This window comes from Spea bombifrons, chromosome 4 (genome assembly GCF_027358695.1).
Source record: "Spea bombifrons isolate aSpeBom1 chromosome 4, aSpeBom1.2.pri, whole genome shotgun sequence".
NCBI classification, from domain to species: Eukaryota; Metazoa; Chordata; class Amphibia; order Anura; family Pelobatidae; genus Spea; species Spea bombifrons.
Genome location: NC_071090.1, coordinates 52,558,024 through 52,576,308, shown reverse-complemented (window position 1 = coordinate 52,576,308; position 18,285 = coordinate 52,558,024). Strand labels below are relative to the sequence as shown.

The window sequence follows — 18,285 nt, the reverse complement described above, 5'->3', positions numbered from 1 at the left end:
AGGCAGATGGTACAGTTCCAGATGATAGAGAAAGATTAAATAGGTGGGTAAGTGATGGGCCAATTGATGGACATAGAGACTTTGTGAGGTGTGATGGGATGGGGTCAAGGGGACAGGTTGTTGGCTGAGAGGAAGAAAGAAGAGTGGCTATCTCTTCTTCAGTTGTAGGGGAAAAGGCAGTTAGTATGGGGTGGGATTCATATTGTTATTACACAAAAAAATACAGTCTTTACTTAAATACAGTATTGCAGTTGAAGATTTATGTTATGCTTAGGCATTGTTTGTGTTATAACTATGTGTGTATGTCCCTGGTGTATGTTCAAGCAACACAAACATGGCTTTCTGATCATGGCTTTGCATACAGTATGGTTCAGCTGTGTGTTTAATAGGTGGAGCAGTAGCTCTAAGGCAACCAGGTGGCCCCAGAGACAGCACTAACATAGCTAGGGTAAACAGCTACCAGATTTCCTCTCACATACCTGTAGTGTTCTTAGCATGGTGACAATTGGTTACATTTATATTATGCACAGTTTGTTTACTTGGAGAGAAACTACAGCTTCAAGAAGAAATACTGTAAGGTAAAACTGTATTGTATTTTCAAATTATTAGTTGCAATACACTGAACATCATAGTGTAAAATAGTTAATTGTATCTTCTATTGAGAAAGTTTTTGCTAACTAGTTGCTCCGGCCAAAGCCTGCTTTCCCATATATATATATATATATATATATATATATATATATATATATATATATATATATATATATATATATATGTATATATGTATATATATATATATATATGTATATATATATATATATGTATATTTATATATATATATGTATATATATATATATATGTATATTTATATATATATATATATATATATATATATATATATATATATATTTATATTTATAACACTTACAACGGCCAATCGTTATTACTCTATTATTTTATTACTGTATTCTATATGTCAAAATTACAACATCTTACAACATGCTGAGATGTAAGCATTCTTTTTCTGTAGATAAGAGACCTTTACATTTGCTAGAATCTTGTATAACTTAAGGGGAAGGGGAACTCCTACGAGAAAAAAGGTTTTCTCCTTTAGCATACAGTACCATAAATAGTAATGTAGGTTAGCATTGACAAAAATGGTTTTATCTCATTTTGCACTAATATGTTCCGATGTTTTATTTTTAGTCTGTTATCTTCTCTCTACTAGTTTATCTCACAAATAGATAATACCTTTACAGTTTATCGCTTCTATTAGTCTGATTGCTTTTGTAACTAAACAGCCTAACGGAATATTAAATAGCTGAAGAACATTTTCTGAAGAGCAATAGCTTATACAATATAAATCTCTGTGTACTACTATGAAATCAATAATTCTTGACGCATGAGACAAAAATGTTCAGTTCTAATTCTAACTTCTCCTCCTCCGTTTTAACAATGAATGGTCATCTTTCAGCTAACAAAAGTAACTTTCTGCAGGGTATGTACTAAAATATGGGCACTGGGGCATCTAAAAGGCAAACAGCTGAGAAGCATATCATAAAAGCTACTGAAGAGAGGCCATCTGTCATACAAAATGGTTCGGCATCTACTCTCCCTGATAACACTTCAATTGGGAAGCAGAGGACTCAGTCAAAGGACGAGGAGATAGCAGAAGACATTGAACAGATGGTACAAAGTGTTTGTAGGCCTGCAGAGAATACAGAGGTATGGTTAATCAGTGTCTGTAGACACATTGAACATATCATCTCGTTTAGGATTATGGAGGTTTATTGTATTAACATGAGGAATTTCAAAATGTGTATATGTACATGTTACAGAGCACTTGAAACCGAGCAGAGCATAATGTTAAATACATTAAAAGGATATTACTAGTAGTAACTTCAATTTCATTTGGAACTTTCAGTGAAATCCGGGTCACCGTGCTCTGTCTCTGTGTATGTGTAAGTTTGTGTCTATAGGAATCTCTATGTAAGTGTTTGTGTGTAGGAGGAAGTGTTATTATGAGTGTGTGTAAGTATATGTGTGTTTATGTGAGGGTGTGTGTGTGAGCATACATGTGTATTTTTGTGTGAGAGTGTATGTGTAAATGTGTGCCAGAGTATATGTTACCAGTGTGAGGAAAGGGGCTACACGGCTATACCTGCCCCCCTAGGCCAGAAAGTGCCAGCCCTCCCCTGTGCCTATGAATACTGGCAGCTAGTGTGAAACATATAAGAGGCTTGTTGCTTCCCCCCACCCCCATTAATAAATGCGTTAAAGAATGAATACATTTTTCTAGAGTTAATGTTTAGGGCACACAACAGTTTGAAAATATACACTGAGAATCATGTTTTTGAATAAAAAATGAGTTGTGTTTTAACTTTTTTTTGTCTTCCCCAAAAAATTCCATTTCAAATCTTGACACACAGAATAATAAATTCACTGTCAACACTTTGAGAGCTCTCTCCATAGAGATACAAAGATAGAATTTTCTCTAGAGAAATAAAGAAGCAAATAGAGTCTGGGAGGTATTCAACCAGAGTAAGAGAGACCCACACTTTTGTAACACATATTTTGTTAACATAAACAATAACGGACAATAACGGGCACTTGGAAAGCAGTGATTTCATATTGTATAGAAAACACATTTTAAGTAAGAATAAAACCTACTACTTTTACACAACCAAAACCATACTATCGCAGGAGGTAGAGATATTGTGCATTAAAGAGGAACTGCCAAAGCTTTTAGAATAAGTAAGCTACCTGTAATATAATAAAATATGCATCTGTGTATATTATACAGGTATAACATTACAACAAAGTACCTATTCATTATACCTTATTATACCAAAAATGAAGTACTTGTGTATAATACGCACCCACCAGATCAGAATAAAAAATCTGTAACACTTGTAAGGTGCATGTTTAGGCCACTGACAATGATCTGTGAATCCGATCAATAATCAGTAACCAAAAATTTCACTATCACTATCAGTAATCAGATAGTATTTTTTAAAAAATACTTATAATGTATGTGTCCCGAACCACTTTTTGATGGAGCAGATAGATTGATGTGTCTTGTTCTTTGCTCCAGACACAGACTGCCCATCTGACATACTGGGCAAATGTCCAGTGGGCCGATGGCTGAATCAGCCTTGTGCTTTTCTTTTACTGCCATTGCAGGGGAGTTTGGGAAAGTAAAGCACTACCATAAAATATTGAACATCCTTTGATGTTTTACAATATTCCTTGTTATCTGAGCTACTTAGGCTCTCTGTGCAGCAGTCTACCCAACTGAATAGACTCCATAGATATTATTATGACATGTTTGCCCCTTCTCTGAGACATTATCATCAGTATATCATCAATGGTATACTGGTGGTGTTGGGCATGTATCTCCCTGATGTCAGCCCTCACAAACTGTGACTGCTAATCTCTTAATGTACAGTATTCAGCATACAAGGTGCTGTTGTATATTAAATCATAGTTAAAACACACAACAAATCTGCTGGCAAACTGTAGAGTTTTCATTTTGCTACATTAAGGTTTTCTGTCAAAGGTTATTGTATGAAATGTGCACATCCAATTTTCTCATTATTTAGGTAGATGTGTAAAATGTACACATTTTTTTCTGTATCAAGGAAAAGTCTACGATGCAGAGAACACTGGAAGCTGAAGATGTGTCAATGACCTTTGAGAGCTTTTTACACAAAAATGGAACACTTTATACATGTTTCACTCAGAATGGAACTAGACTGTACTTTGATGATGAAAAGGTAAGAGACGACTATAAATGCCACTATTATTTTGATGTTCTTACACATCTATATTCCATTTAATTCAAATCTAAGTAGTTTCACTAACTCTACTTTATTAAATCAGGGCATTGTGCCATTTCCTGAAGAACTCTATAGCCAAGGAAAATTCATTCACCAAGAAAATGAGGTATCATTTCATTTTTTTTCTTCACTATACATTAATTGCTATGTAATATTATGCACAAGATACATATTTGTCCTCTCTGATTAGTTGCTCTCAGCTAGTAATGTGTAAGTCAAATTTATATTGCAGAATTCTTGCGGTCTCAACCCATTTGCAACATCCCAAAAGAGCTTGAGAACATTTAACTCCTTTTAAATGAATTTATGTTTTAACAATCATTTCCCAAGTACCTTTATGTTGACTTCATCAAGTCTAGCTGTCAAGTCTACTAATGTTACTGAATAACCCAGATAATAATTTGAGGATGTCACCTGAGGTATATCATACTTTTCTCTTATTTTATTAACGTAGTCCCCAAGTGGCAAATTGTTCCTATAAAAAGGTTAGAGAGCATGTTACAGGGTCGCATTAAAAAAATCCAATAATCCAGAGTTCGGGTGACATTATAATTTGTACTGGGTGCACAGGACCATTTATATATACAGACAATTGATAAACCTGATATTAAGTAAAATATCCTTGATCAATTTAATAAAATAACATCTTTATCAAGAAAATTATATGGTCAGACCATAATATGGTAATTCTTGAATTGAGAGCACATCAAAAAATATTTTAGAAAAATGCCATGAAGGTTAAATGATAATTTATTGAAAATTACAGAAATTAGGAACACTATTAAATATGAAGGGTTGTTTTTTTCAAAGAAAACTAGAATGGTCAGGTTTCTGATGCTATGGCTTTGTGTGCATATAAGGCCTTGATCCGAATATACACAATGAAACTTGGTTCTGAAAACAAAAACGAAAAATGGAAAACAATTATCAGATTTATATATTGAATATTATAATGTTTCTAGAACTAATAAATTATCTCCTTTAGATACTGTAAATGAACACAATTAAATAAAATGAATGATTTACTAATCCAAGATACAAGTAGAAAATTGGAATATCTAAATGCAATTTATTACTATAAAGTTAATAAAGAGGATATATTATTCACAAACAACATTAACAACAACAAAAAAAACAAAGAAAACAAATTAGAAAAATCAAACAAAATCAATATATTTTCCTGACTCCAGATAAAATAGTATTAGCTTTTAACAACTTTTATGAAAAGCTATATAACATACAGAAATCTGTTTTGGAGGAAGAAATTGTTGAATATTTAAAAGGCATAAATCTCCCAAAGATTTTTAGATCACAATTGTTAAAAATCAATAGACTTATTTCAGAAAATGAAGCGTGGACCGGTATAAACAGATTAAAACCAACTAAAGCCCCAGGCCCTGATGACATTTATAATATGTTTTATAAGATATTAGTTTGAAATATTAGCTCTCCTCTATATATGCTGATTCTGGGTATATCCCAGAAGAAATAATATTATTTCTATACAGAAACATGGTAAAGATCAGGAACGGGCCTCAAATTATAGGCCCATATATTTACTGAATGTTGATATTAAACTATATTTGTCAATTTTAGCTCAAAGATTCAAACTAATTGGATATAGTCCATATATATCAAACCGGATTTATCCTGGGTAGATTTTCTTTAAATAATTTAAGGAAAATTATAGACATCTTAGATGTTAGAACAAGAGTAAAGTCTCCATTAGTAATCTTATAGCTGGACACAGAAAAAGCATTCAATAGAGTAAATTTGAAATTTCAAAAAAATACCTTTTGGATCATAAGGTTGATTCTCAGAGCAATTATATTATTGTATTCAATATACTTCTGCAAGAACAATAGGCTCGAGATTATCTCAGAATGGATTAAAATTAAGAATGGCGCAAGACAATATTCCATTTTATAAATTAAATGTAGCACAGCCAGCTTTTTCAGGAAAATTGTTTACCAATTTATCCAAGTCAAAATGGTACTAATTAGTGCGTAATTCATTTATAATGGTCTATCCTTTACCAGACCTCAGAGTTAATTACTTTATATTTCCTGGGTTTTTTTGTAGCCAGACAAGACACCTGGAAACATCAAAGAAGACAATAATGGTTTTCCAAGCTACTTGGAAAGTGAACGTACCAGTTCAATATACATACCTGGAAAAGGAATGGTTATGACTTACATATTTGAGGTACTTGGAATTTATGATTAGTAATTATATAAAAAAGCAATCCTTCTGGACATCCATCCAGCCTTTGGCAGTATGACATTACGGAAATAACACAAAGCAAATAATCCCACCACGGCTGGTGTAATTTTATTGAAAAATCAAATTTGACAGCAGAAAAGAACCATTTGCCCTTTGTAAAGAATCAGACCTTAATGAGTCCTTGGTCTTGTATTAAATTCAAGATAACCCTATGCCTATCCCATGCGTGCTTAAATTCCCTGACTATATTAGCCTCTATCACTTCTGATTGGAGGCTGCTCCATTCATCTACCACCCTCTCGCTGACATAAAACTTCCTTGCATTAAATCGAAACCTCTAACCCTCTAGTTTTAGATTATGACCTCTTCTCCTCATTTGAAATAAACATCTCCCCTGTACTTTACTTATTTAAAATTGTCTGTCGCATCCTCCATGTCTCTTGTTTTCTCCAAGCTATACATATTAAGATACCTTACTCTTCCCTGATATTTATGTCCTGCAAATCAGTTACCATTTTTGTAGCCCTTCTCTAATGTGTCAATATCCTTCTGAAGATGCGGTCCCCAGAACTGTACAAAATACTCTCTCAGTCAGGTCAGACCAGAGATCTATAAATTGGCATAACCACCCTCCTGCTACAAATGTGTCTTGCTATACTCCCTGCTTGCTTTTTCCGACACTTTATTGCATTGTCTCCGTACATGTAAGTCAGCAGAAATAATTACTCCTAAGTCTTTTTTTCCCATTGTAACTGGCAGAAAATTGTCCACAGTTCTATATACTGACTTGGGGTTTTTACGTGCGTCTTTTTAAATTTATCAACATTAAACTGCAGCTGCCATATTCTGGACCATTTTTTTAATTTACTTAAATCATTTGCCATTGGGCTTGTTCCACCTGGAATATATACACATTGCAGACATGATAGCTCAGCACCTCTACTTCTTTTGTGTCTTTGGGAGATTAAAAGTGAAATTCTATAATTTCTAGGGGAAAAGGAAATAATTAAGGACATCATAGAGAGTTTAGCAACCTCCCGCCGGTAGTATAGCTTTTACGAGGCAATGGGGGCAAGGGTCAGTTAGGGAGATCCTCTGATCCCACCTGACTGCCCCAGCAAGCTGTGAAATTAATCTAGGACTGTGCTTTTACAAAACAGACCTCAATGGAAATGGTTGTTTTTATTAAGTTATCATTTTGGCGCACCCTGGAACTCCTGGAATGCTGTGCAACACTGTTTCATTCTCTGTACCTCACGATTATTGTGTGAAGTACAGAGGGTGACACAGAGACCAAGTCAATGTTTCAAAACATTGATTTTTCCTGTGAGAGTCAGTGATCGATGTAATTGGTTAATCGCAGCGATCAGCTGACCCCACAATCGCCAGTTAGGCGAGGCGGAGTCCTGGACACTGGAAAGCTCACTGCCCCTTAACTACATGACAAGTTAACTTATCATAATAATGCAAAGGGATTAAGTTATTATTACATGCATGCTTTAAACTGTCAGTAACCAGCAGATGTGGTACTTAATATGGTCACACTAACATATTAACCTACCAGATATAATGGATTATTTTGTTTCCTTTATAGGAAAGGACAAATGTTTGCAAATACTTTGACAGTGATTCTGGTGCCTGGCTTATTTTACCAATGCTTTGGGAAATGAACTTGGATTTTATCACACAGCGTGTGCAGCAAGTGAAGGTAAAGATACAAGAGCGTGGATTGGGGTATTGCAAATGGACAGTGGAAATAATTATTGTATTGGCATCTTGTCTTTTTCCTTGTAGGAGGCATTACCTTCCATAATGGACTATAAAGAAATCCTTGCTGCTCTTAGACTAAGTAATTATGATCCTGATGAAGTCATTTCAGTGTTCTATGCAATATTTGGCGATAGCGTGGCTGATACCATAACCGGACAGGAAAATGTTGAATCAGTAGTTCTTACTCGGTATGTCCTGTGCTTGTTTTCTTCCATTACATATACAAAATTAACCATCCTCAGAATAAAAAAGAAAGATCAACAAACACATCCATACTGTATATAAACCACAAGCATGTGCCTGGTGAGAACCGTGGCCTGATATTTAGGTGGAAATCATAAGTGCTATATTACACCGCATAGACCATTAATATTAAGTAATATTTCACTTTGGGCATAAAAACAGTGCTCTATACAGAAATTTAGTTTAGCATTGAAGAAACGTTATTTTAATCTACTTTGTTCTAATAGACTTAATTTATACTGTATGCAATCCCAGGCACTGTCATTGTAGGCTGTCATGTAGTATTTGGGGTGACTTTCTCTTCTCAAGCAACACGCTGAGCTGCTGAGCTGGCAATGCAAATGATGTACTCCTTTGTCTTCGTGTTCGTCTTCGGGGGGGGGGGGCTTCGTATTCCACTAATATTTGCCTTTGTTTTTCGTTTTTCTCTTCATTTTCTGTCAGTTTTCTAGCAGGGATTAATACGGGGTTAATGCTGTTAGCAAAAGCTTTGGTGCCAGGATTTTAAAGGTCCGTATGAGCAACTCTATTGGTCACTGGCAGGGGCCTCCTCTGGCATCGACCAATGAAGGGCAATAAAGTCGTTCTCACAGACCTTTAACTCTTGGGCCGATCCTACAGATTCCCATTCCCATTAACCCCTGCTATGCTACAAATACTTAAGGTAGGCTAGAAGCAGTTACTTGTATGGGGGAAAGGGAGACCAGGGAGATTAGGTAGGAGATATTAACGAAGACGAACACGAAAATGTACGTTTACCTGCCCTCATATTAGTTTATTCGGTATTCGGTTTGAACAATGAAAACCCAACATTTGTGTCCGTTTTCATGTTCTCCCAAATACGAATGCACAAGTCTAATATATAGTTACATGGGAAGAATGCAGTCTTGGTTTGGTTTTCCATTATTTCACAATTAAAAAAATGCTCTCTGATTTTGTTCAGGAATTTATATGAAAAGGAAAAAGAGATTGAAAATGTAAGTAAAAAGTTGAAAGAACGAGATCAAGAACTTGAAAGTTTGCGCTCAAAATGTAAGTACCTTGAGGAAGAAAAAGAACACCTTATTCATCGGACTGAGAGTTTACATGACAGAGTAGAACAGTTACAAGTTGAACACGAAAAGTGTCTAAATGAATTATCTGCCCTGTCTGAAATTCAGAGGGAAAATGTACAAGCCCCAACTCCGATTCAAAGCTCTATACCGCTGAAAATAGAAGTACTGAGAAAACTGCTACGAGAAGCTAGAGATCTTAACTTTTACAACCACCAGTTACGAATTGATACAAAAAGCGACCTATTAGACATCGGACAGCACTTGACCCGTCTGCGGAGTACAATGGAAAACATGAAGAAATCAAACCATGAACTTGAGGAAATCCGTGCCTTGTACCAGCGAGAATCTCTAGAGCGGAAGTTACTGTATAATCAGCTTCAAGAACTTCGTGGAAACATTCGCGTCTTTTGCCGGTGCAGGAGAGATGATGGAAAAGGAGAACATCTAGAATTTCCTTCTAATGAAGAAATCCTGGTTAATCACAATGGAAGCAAAAAGAAGTTCAGATTTGACAAGGTGTTTGAACCACAATGTACTCAGGTAAAATATTTTGGGTTGTTTCATATCCTTAAAACCCATGGGTTTAAGTTGCAAATCTTTTAGGAATAGTGTCAGAAAATGAAGGGAAGAATATTTAATGTATATACAGCATTATATATATATAATATATATATATACAGGGCCGGCCCGACAATGGAGCCGAGTGGGGCAACCGGTCCAGGCGGCACTTTTGAAGGGGCGGCACCTCGCCGCCCCAAGCCCTTTTTTTTTTTTAAAGCGATAGAGAGAAAAAGGGGCGCCGAGTGTGCCGCTCGGCGCCCCTCTCTCTCTCCTCTGCGGCGAGTCTCCCTGTTCGGTCTCGGTGCCGGCTTGTAATGCTGAGTGCCGGAAGATTTCCGGCGCTCAGCATTACAAGCCGGCACCGAGACCGAACAGGGAGACTCGCCGCAGGACTGCTGAAAGGTAAGTACAAGGGGGGGAGGAAGGGTAGATAATGGGGGGGGGGGGCGGCAGGGACGGAGGGAGAGGAAGGGTAAATAAGGGGGGGGGCAACATTTTAAAATTCACCCCAGGCGGGTAAGAATGTTTTCAGAAATAGACATGGGAAGCAGAGGTATTATTAAACACTAGTCTACACCAACCAGACAAGCCTGAAGAATTGTTCCTCAGAAATCTTGTAGGACTGCCACAACTGCAAGGGACTCTGGATAGCCATTTGCAAAGAAGGTTAACAATGATCACCTTTTGCCTCTATATCCACTTTATACATGGACTACTAGCCTGGGACAGAGGTGCATAAGCCAGATCACCACTCATGGACAGCTATTCCGTCCTTAATGGTACTCATCAGCATGAGGTTGTGATACTTGCTCATGTTGTAAGGTAATATTTAGATTAAATGATCAAATATTTCTAGGAAGGGTTTGACATTCAACAGTATGAAGAATTATGTTTCTAATGCTGTATATAGTTAAAAAAAAAAACAGCTGCTTATTCTGCCCTTCTTTGTATATCTAGATGCATGGTGGTAGGCCAGAGTATCGATTTGGATTTGGGATTAGGATATGACATCAAGTCTGTGACGATCATCACAGAAGTTACTTCTGCAATAAAAACACAGAGATAGGACTGTTAAATCTTTTAGGGACTGTATTTCAATTATGCACTATTTTAGTAATAGTGCTGTTTTTTATATTTTCTGCATTTATTTTTAGTGTTAAGTAGTTATATACTGTATACAACAATGATAACTCATATATATATATATATATATATATATATATATATATATATTTTAGCAATATATATGCTAAAGTGACTTTAAATATGTAATGGTACATATATGGTTTATAGCCTTTGAAAAAAATAGATATCTCTTTTCAAATGACAAATATGAGAGGCTTTTGGTGTAGGTGTAAGGAGGTTTTACTTTACTGAGAGGGTGGAAGATAAGTGGACAGACTCTTTGCGGAAGCAATAGAGGTTAACACATAAAGGGAATTTATACATGCATGGGATAGACATTTTGTATGTTTCTATGGCAGGAAGATGTTTTTGAAGGAACTTTGCCTATTATAAGATCCTGTGTGGATGGCTATAATGTGTGTATCCTGGCCTATGGGCAAACAGGCTCTGGAAAGACTTACACCATGATGGGAAATGAGGAAAAACCAGGAGTCAATATAAGGTGAGAACAGTTGTATTAACTATTAAGCGATAATACTGTATAATGGCCCTATGCTCTAAAATTCCTCATACATGACTTGTTAATACTGAGGTCTAACTTTCCCAGCTCAAACACCACACTGAGCTCATTCTTTAAGGCAATTCTGATGAAGTATGATCCTCCATATGCTTTCATAAGTCAGCTCAGTGACTAAGACAGCGATTCTGTTCTGTTAACAACCGAAAGGAGTCAGGGTGTTTGTCCAGTAGATTGGGTTAAGATAACAGCGCTACAACACATACAAATGGCTAATATGCAGCTGCCTGAGAACATTATAGTATCCAAAAACAGCACAACCCTTTAAGAAGTTATTTTTAATCTGATAGTAGTAGTAGTAATAATATCTTTTTGGCTGTCTTTCATCTTCTCAAAATGATATGTGTGTATCTTGAAACCTTTTTATTATCTCATTTACTTTGAAATACAAGCTAACATTTAAAAAAATGTTTTGATATCAGGGTTTGATTGGGTTTCATAACTTTTTAACCTTTTTGGCATATCCTTTAAACACTAAATATCATAAGGAATAAACAACTGTTATTTCTTTGCATTATTTGCTTGTTGTCTCAAGCCTTACTAAAATTATGTGGAGATGATTGAATGAAAATTCAAAGTTGGAGAGTTCTTTCAGCTGAGAAATTACTCTTCAGTAAACACTACAATAAGTCTTGGTACCTTAAAACAGTTATTTCGTAATATAGCACAATACGATGGTCACTTTACTAACTAATCATGCACTTCATCTTGAATGGATGAATAATCTTATAGGTACAAAGACTGATTTATGTCACTCAATGATATTAAATTAGAAATCAGCTGAACTGACATTTCCTAGATCATTAAACTACTTTTGTTGAACCAATAGACAAATTAGCTATAAAACAAACAAAAAAAAGACGCTACTTTTTAGTTTAGGATGTATTAACACCAGGTACTGCAGTGAAAAGGTTACACATGGAGTGCCACCATAATAAAACAATGCTTCTGTAATGCAAAGCCAACATGTCTGGCTTTCAACTGGTTAAACGCATAACTCATGACAATAAAAATGTTAGATCTCTAGAACCGTGAACCAGTTTATTAAAGGAGCCTAAGGATTCGTTTGCATTTCTGTTGCCAAGTGCACCATCTGTTAATTTATTCCCAGAAGTGTGCTTTATAGAGGTAGCGCTGGCTGCATGATGCTGTGATTGTTATTCAGAGAGGGAAAATACTCACAGAACAGAATAAAAACAAAAGCTTTTACATACTGATTGTATGATGCATTCTACTGACTGACATTAATTAGGCTCTAATAAAAAAAAAACAACTGTATTTGGAAACTGAACATTCTTGCAGGTCAATATAATTGCCGTAGTAGAATTTTGATATTGATGCTGAACAATGGCATTTTGCAAATGAACATAGTAGTGGCTTAGCTGAACATAAATAACCTGAGTTTATGATTATAGCAATAATGTTGGCTCAAGTCTAATAACCTTAGAATCACTATTTAACATGGATTGTCCTACCATAGCATAAATTATATAGACCTTTATATTTTTACAGGCATTTAATGGCTAAGGTATATCCTTATGTGAGGCCCTTCACAAGATACACAGGATCCAGAGGAGACTGACACCTTCTGGTCCAGTGGGGCAGCTACAGCTATGATGCCCCTAGGCCCCTTGCTCCCCCCAGTAACTATCACTTACACATACTCACTATAAAGCACACTTACACTAAAACAAACTCACTCCATAATACCCCACTGTATCATATAGACTTGTGCATTCCTTTTTGTACAAATGCATTTTTGTGCCAAATTTTACTGTTTTGTCCATTCGTCCGAATAAAGGACAAACGAATGCAACAATGGACAAAACGAAAAACGAATGTGCGCAATACGAAAATCTTTCCTCATTCATTCATCTGTTCCCTCGCCGTGGCTGCCATTTTAATTACACTAAGAGGAAGAGAATCTTGATGTTTTGCCTGCACTAAGAGGAGGAACTTTAAGTGAGCTTATCTTCATTTGTCCAATCAGCTCACTTCTGTCACCACATGCCAAGGGATTGTCCAGTGGCTGTGCTACATCTTTCAAAGAAAAAAAAAGCTATTAATGAAGAGAGCCTATATAAGAGCAGAGCAGGCAGGGGATCCATTTCTTTGTGACTGCTTTATGTGACACTGCTGTGCTGCATTTGAGCATTTTACAGAGTGAGATTCTTCTGTGTGAGACTTGGTGAACCTCAGCCTCCTATTTCTCATACTGGAGAAGAAAATACGAAGACCCCCCCAAAAAAACATACATGAAAAAGAACACAAATTTTGCACTGACACCCAGATCTAGTATTAATCATACTTTGCTCACATCACAACTCTCTCATACCTCACACATCACAAACTTACCTTGTCCAGAACTTTTTTATAGCTGCTTGTACATCGCACAAGCAGCCACACCTTTAGATTAGGGCCATGTAACATTGTGTGACATGACCCTACTGTGCTCCAGCCTTCAGTTCAAGTCAGACCAGTCCTGTTTGAAGAATTTTGAACTGGCATGGGGGGAAATAGACCCCCTACCCACTAGGCCAGCCCATCCCTGAAACAGCTCCAGTGCATCCCTTAATAGGGTGATGGCCTGTTCTTCAATATATTAAATTTTTAAACCTCTATTTATTGTCTATCACAATTAATTGTCAATAGCAAAATATGCACAATCAACACACATATTTTATACATAATAATTCAAAGCAAAAGACATGGTTGTCTGCTGTTCTGTATTATGAAGAAATAAATGCAAGCAGCGAACATAGTGGAGAGAGGGGTAACCAGATCATCAGGAAGATGCTGGTCCTTTGTAAATAGGGCTACTTTGGATAAGAGGTAAATTAAAGTAATTGGTACCAGAAAATGATAACCAGTGCTCTTTGCAGTATCTCACCTTGGGGCTTACCTTTTTATATGATGTGATTAGCATAGGCTTCCCATGCTTCAACATGGTACTCTGTATAAGGTTCTGTTTGGTTAGGATGTGCTATGAAATAAGCGTACAAGCGTACAATTATTTCAAAATGGCTGCACTGGAAGCAAGAAAAGAGCTATTTTCAAACAATGTGTGCCCAAAGCGCAGTACTGGAATGGATCATCTTGAGCAGTAGGGCTAAAGTTACTTTGATCCATTACAGAAATGTAGATTTTCAATCTACTCACTAACAGTAGAGCTAGATTTTCCACTAGATATTTCACTAATCTCTGTCTATTTACTGCACCATTTTCTGCCTGTACCACTCCTTTTTCATGAATCCTAGAAAATGTATTTAATGATTCTTATTAGTGTATCATTTTGTTGTGCCTAGGAGCACCTGTAGTATAGTTCTGGTATATGGTCACCCCATTTCTCTTTAAATACTACGACAAGTATACTAACACTGGTTGTTTGTTAATGGTTTTAGGTCCATCAGGGAGCTATTGCGTATTTGTCAAGGAAGAGAGAGAATTAAATATACGATAAAGGTAAACTGTGATGCCATCATTTATTGCGATCTACTGCATCTTCTGTAGGCTTATCATAACTGGGGCAATTTCATTTGGGGTAGCTAAATGCTCAACAATTCTATTTGTTTAACCACAACACCTATAATCCTCAACCAGATTGTGGGAGTTCCTACTACAACAAAAGACTATCCTGGGTTAAGATTGCAATATGTCATGTAGCCAAAGAGCTTCTTTTATTTTGTTCAGATGTCATTTTAACTATTTTCATCATTAATTAGATTTCAATGGTTGAGATTTACAATGAAACTGTATGGGATTTGCTCTCACAAAATGGAAACACACAGCTGGAGATCAGATCACAGGGGAAACTTGTGACTCTGCTGGGGTTAACAGAAATGGAGGTCTCTACAGAAGATGACATCAAAAAGACAATGTCATTTGGTGAAAAGAATAGAACAGTTGCATCAACCAAGATGAATACTGAAAGGTAAAATGAAATTAATCTTTACCAACACAATGAAACAATAGAATAATGTCTGATTCTGGTTCTCCATGTACACTATATTTATTTTCATAATATCCAAAAAAGAAGTAATAATATATATTCAAGAGCAGTCATTTGCACTAGTCAGGTGTTCAAGCATCTACCACTGCATGTTAAGTTGTTAACTATGATACTCCTTACAGGCTATATCTTTAGGGTGAACACTAGAAAGCTCATCTGCCCAGTTAATTTAGTAATCCAAGCTCAATGACTGATTCATTGTGCATACAAATTGGAATTGTTGTGTGTTGAGATGCTATTACTTTTGAGAGTCTTCAGTTTCTTAACATCTGCTTGCTTCTGTAGCTCCCGTTCTCATCTGATGGTGATCATGCGGGTAAACAGTGTTGACAGCATTTCTGGTGTTGTGTCGTCAGCTACACTTACATTGTGTGATTTAGCTGGATCAGAACGCATTTCTAAAACAGAAGCTACAGGACAACGTTTGGTAGAGGCTGCGGCAATCAATAAATCTTTGACTGCATTAGGACAGGTACCTCTAGATCTTATTTGACTAATTTTGGGAAGATTTATCCATGAGTCAAACACAAATTGTATGACCAAGTTTATTCTATATAATAAACATATATATATGGATGACAAACTGGGATACCAACAGGTCTCATCAACCACACCATATTTCTTTTGTGCCACATCCTCCTGGTCTCCACTGGTGTTCCTAGCAGGCCTTCAAAACTAGATTTTGCTCCATGTGTGTTGTTAACCTCTTGATAACCTGCTTGTCTAGTAATCTACTTTTAAGTGTAAGTACATAAGGGTAGTATGGTTAGAGACTTAGGCTATAAAATTAGACATGTATTTTACAGGGGTCAGTACAGATGAGGAGTTCAAGAATGTTTGAGACACACTAACCAACTTGGCAGGGGACAAGCTGAAAAATGAAGGGTGTGATTTTAGAAAAGGCATAGACTGGGTAGCTGGTTTAAAACAAGCAGCCAAAGGTCCCTGACTTAAATTGCACATAAAAGACTTTAAGTGATGTGGAACCCTCTGTGTTAGCGTATATTAGAGCATCTTGAACGTAGTGCCAGCAACATAGTAACATTTCAGGACCAATTCACACTGGCACATATGGAGTACTTGAGACTGCTTTTTACGTTAGGAGAACCCGAGCCAACACTAAAAGATACGTTGTAGAGATGCTGGAACAAATATGCTATATCATAGAACAGAAACGCTTGTGGAAATTTGATATTGGACATTTCTAGATTATATAATTTGTTTCATTTACTTTTGTAATTAATGAAGTACGCATGTTCGCCGCACGAAATGGTAACAAATAGTTTTAATTTATATTGAGAAATAGTGCCACAAAGTAACTAGCTCCATAAAGCGCTTCATACAATGTGTATCCACAGGTGCAGAATAACTGATAGTTACGTGAAGTGAAATTCCAGCTGTGTGGGGCAATTTCACAGACTCCCTTTTCCACTCATAATCTCCCTGGCATGAGCCTCACCGTACCTTTGATCGATTCTCACGTACGCCAACAAACTCAAACCTCTTACAAAGAGTTGGCTGCATTTTCAGCACATTCAGCATACAGATCACACACACAAACCAAATAAATTATAGATGGACTACCCTGCACCCTATCGCTCTGTTTCTTTACGCATCACATCACATGAACAAGCCATGCAAACCTCAGAGCAGGGCTGTGCCGCTTAAACAGCCAGGAACCACCAGGGTTCCAACAGCTTCAGTTGCTAAAATACTTAAGAAAAATAGCAGTCAACGATAGCATTGTCTAGCAAGTTTCTGGAAAAACTGGTGTAGCGTGAAAAGAAAATTAAATGCAGACAGTTGCCGTATTTTCTAACCTTCTTACCAAGTGCTTGTTTGTTCTTAGGTGTTCGCAGCACTAAAGGGTAATTCCCTGCATGTCCCCTACAGGAACTCTAAACTTACCCATCTCCTCCAGCCGTCACTCAGTGGTCATGCAAAGGTAAAATATTAATTACTATTAAGTAATGTTTTTTTCTAGGTGCTGCATTTGCAAGTGTTCTGTCTACTGGCCTTGAATGCCTTGTTACTTTATCCCTGTTAGAATAAACACTACAACCTTGTCAAACTGATCATATAACACCCTAGAGATCTCAATTAGATAAATGCCAGAGGCGTGTGCTGGTGGTGCTCAGATCTTCAGAGAACCATTTACTTTAAAAATGGCTAAGGCACATTTTGTTCATACAGCATTCATACTGGGTTAAATTTTTATTATAGGGTGCAGCATGCTGCCTTTATAGTGTAAAAAAAAAATACTATCAACTAAGAAACTAATCTGATTATTATTTAGTATGCTTTTGAATACCACATTTACAAATAATCTCAGTTTTAATGTTTTTTTAAGAAAGGGAGCATAGACCCCTGAAATAGTCTATTATTTTAGAAAATGAATATTCTAAATTTAAGAGTACAGCATCCAAAATGGGTATTTAGAAAAGCTTTGTATTGTTTACTAGGAATTATGTAAATAGTATAAGTGGGGGTACTGCAATGGATGCAGCTATGATGCACCCAGCTCTGATAAGATGCAAATGGGCAAGTGACGCTTTTGTGTAATTTTTTTCCCCCCAACTAATACAGGCATGTGTTTTCGTGAATATTAGCCCTGATATAAAGGATTTTGCAGAAACTTTAAGCTCGCTTCAGTTTGGTTCATCAATCCAGCAAATAGCACTCGGCAAACCCATGCAGAACTCCGTGAAGCCTGCTCACTGACGAGGAAAAGAGAAGTAGGACGTCCATACGTTAGCTTGTCTTGCATTTATGGTTTCTATTCAATACGTGTTTTATTAGTGCATTAGGTATAGCCTAATGGTCTAGTATAAAGACATCAAAAATGTTTCATTTCCTACGAGTATGGAAACCACGAGTTTCTGA

General features: G+C 36.4%; 1 protein-coding gene across 1 annotated transcript; it reads left to right on the top strand.

The window, feature by feature from the left end:
• Positions 1 to 453: 453 nt before the first annotated feature.
• LOC128490855 (kinesin-like protein KIFC3) lies at positions 454 to 18,140 on the top strand. Its single transcript, XM_053462962.1, has 14 exons — positions 454 to 578; positions 1,498 to 1,725; positions 3,642 to 3,776; positions 3,883 to 3,945; positions 5,922 to 6,044; positions 7,657 to 7,770; positions 7,857 to 8,020; positions 9,019 to 9,670; positions 11,176 to 11,318; positions 14,795 to 14,855; positions 15,116 to 15,324; positions 15,688 to 15,874; positions 17,252 to 17,347; positions 17,989 to 18,140. Exons 2-14 carry the CDS (start codon positions 1,513 to 1,515, stop codon positions 18,121 to 18,123), a joined length of 2,295 nt encoding a protein of 764 aa, XP_053318937.1. The 5' UTR covers positions 454 to 578; positions 1,498 to 1,512; the 3' UTR covers positions 18,124 to 18,140.
• The last annotated feature ends 145 nt before the right edge of the window (positions 18,141 to 18,285 follow it).

Excerpts from the sequence above, each read along its gene's own strand:
- LOC128490855 (XM_053462962.1), top strand. The coding sequence starts at position 1,513 with ATGGGCACTGGGGCATCTAAAAGGCAAACAGCTGAGAAGCATATCATA. Across the intron at positions 1,726-3,641 it reads GGCCTGCAGAGAATACAGAG|GAAAAGTCTACGATGCAGAG; the intron begins GTATGGTTAATC and ends TTCTGTATCAAG. Across the intron at positions 17,348-17,988 it reads CACTCAGTGGTCATGCAAAG|GCATGTGTTTTCGTGAATAT; the intron begins GTAAAATATTAA and ends CAACTAATACAG.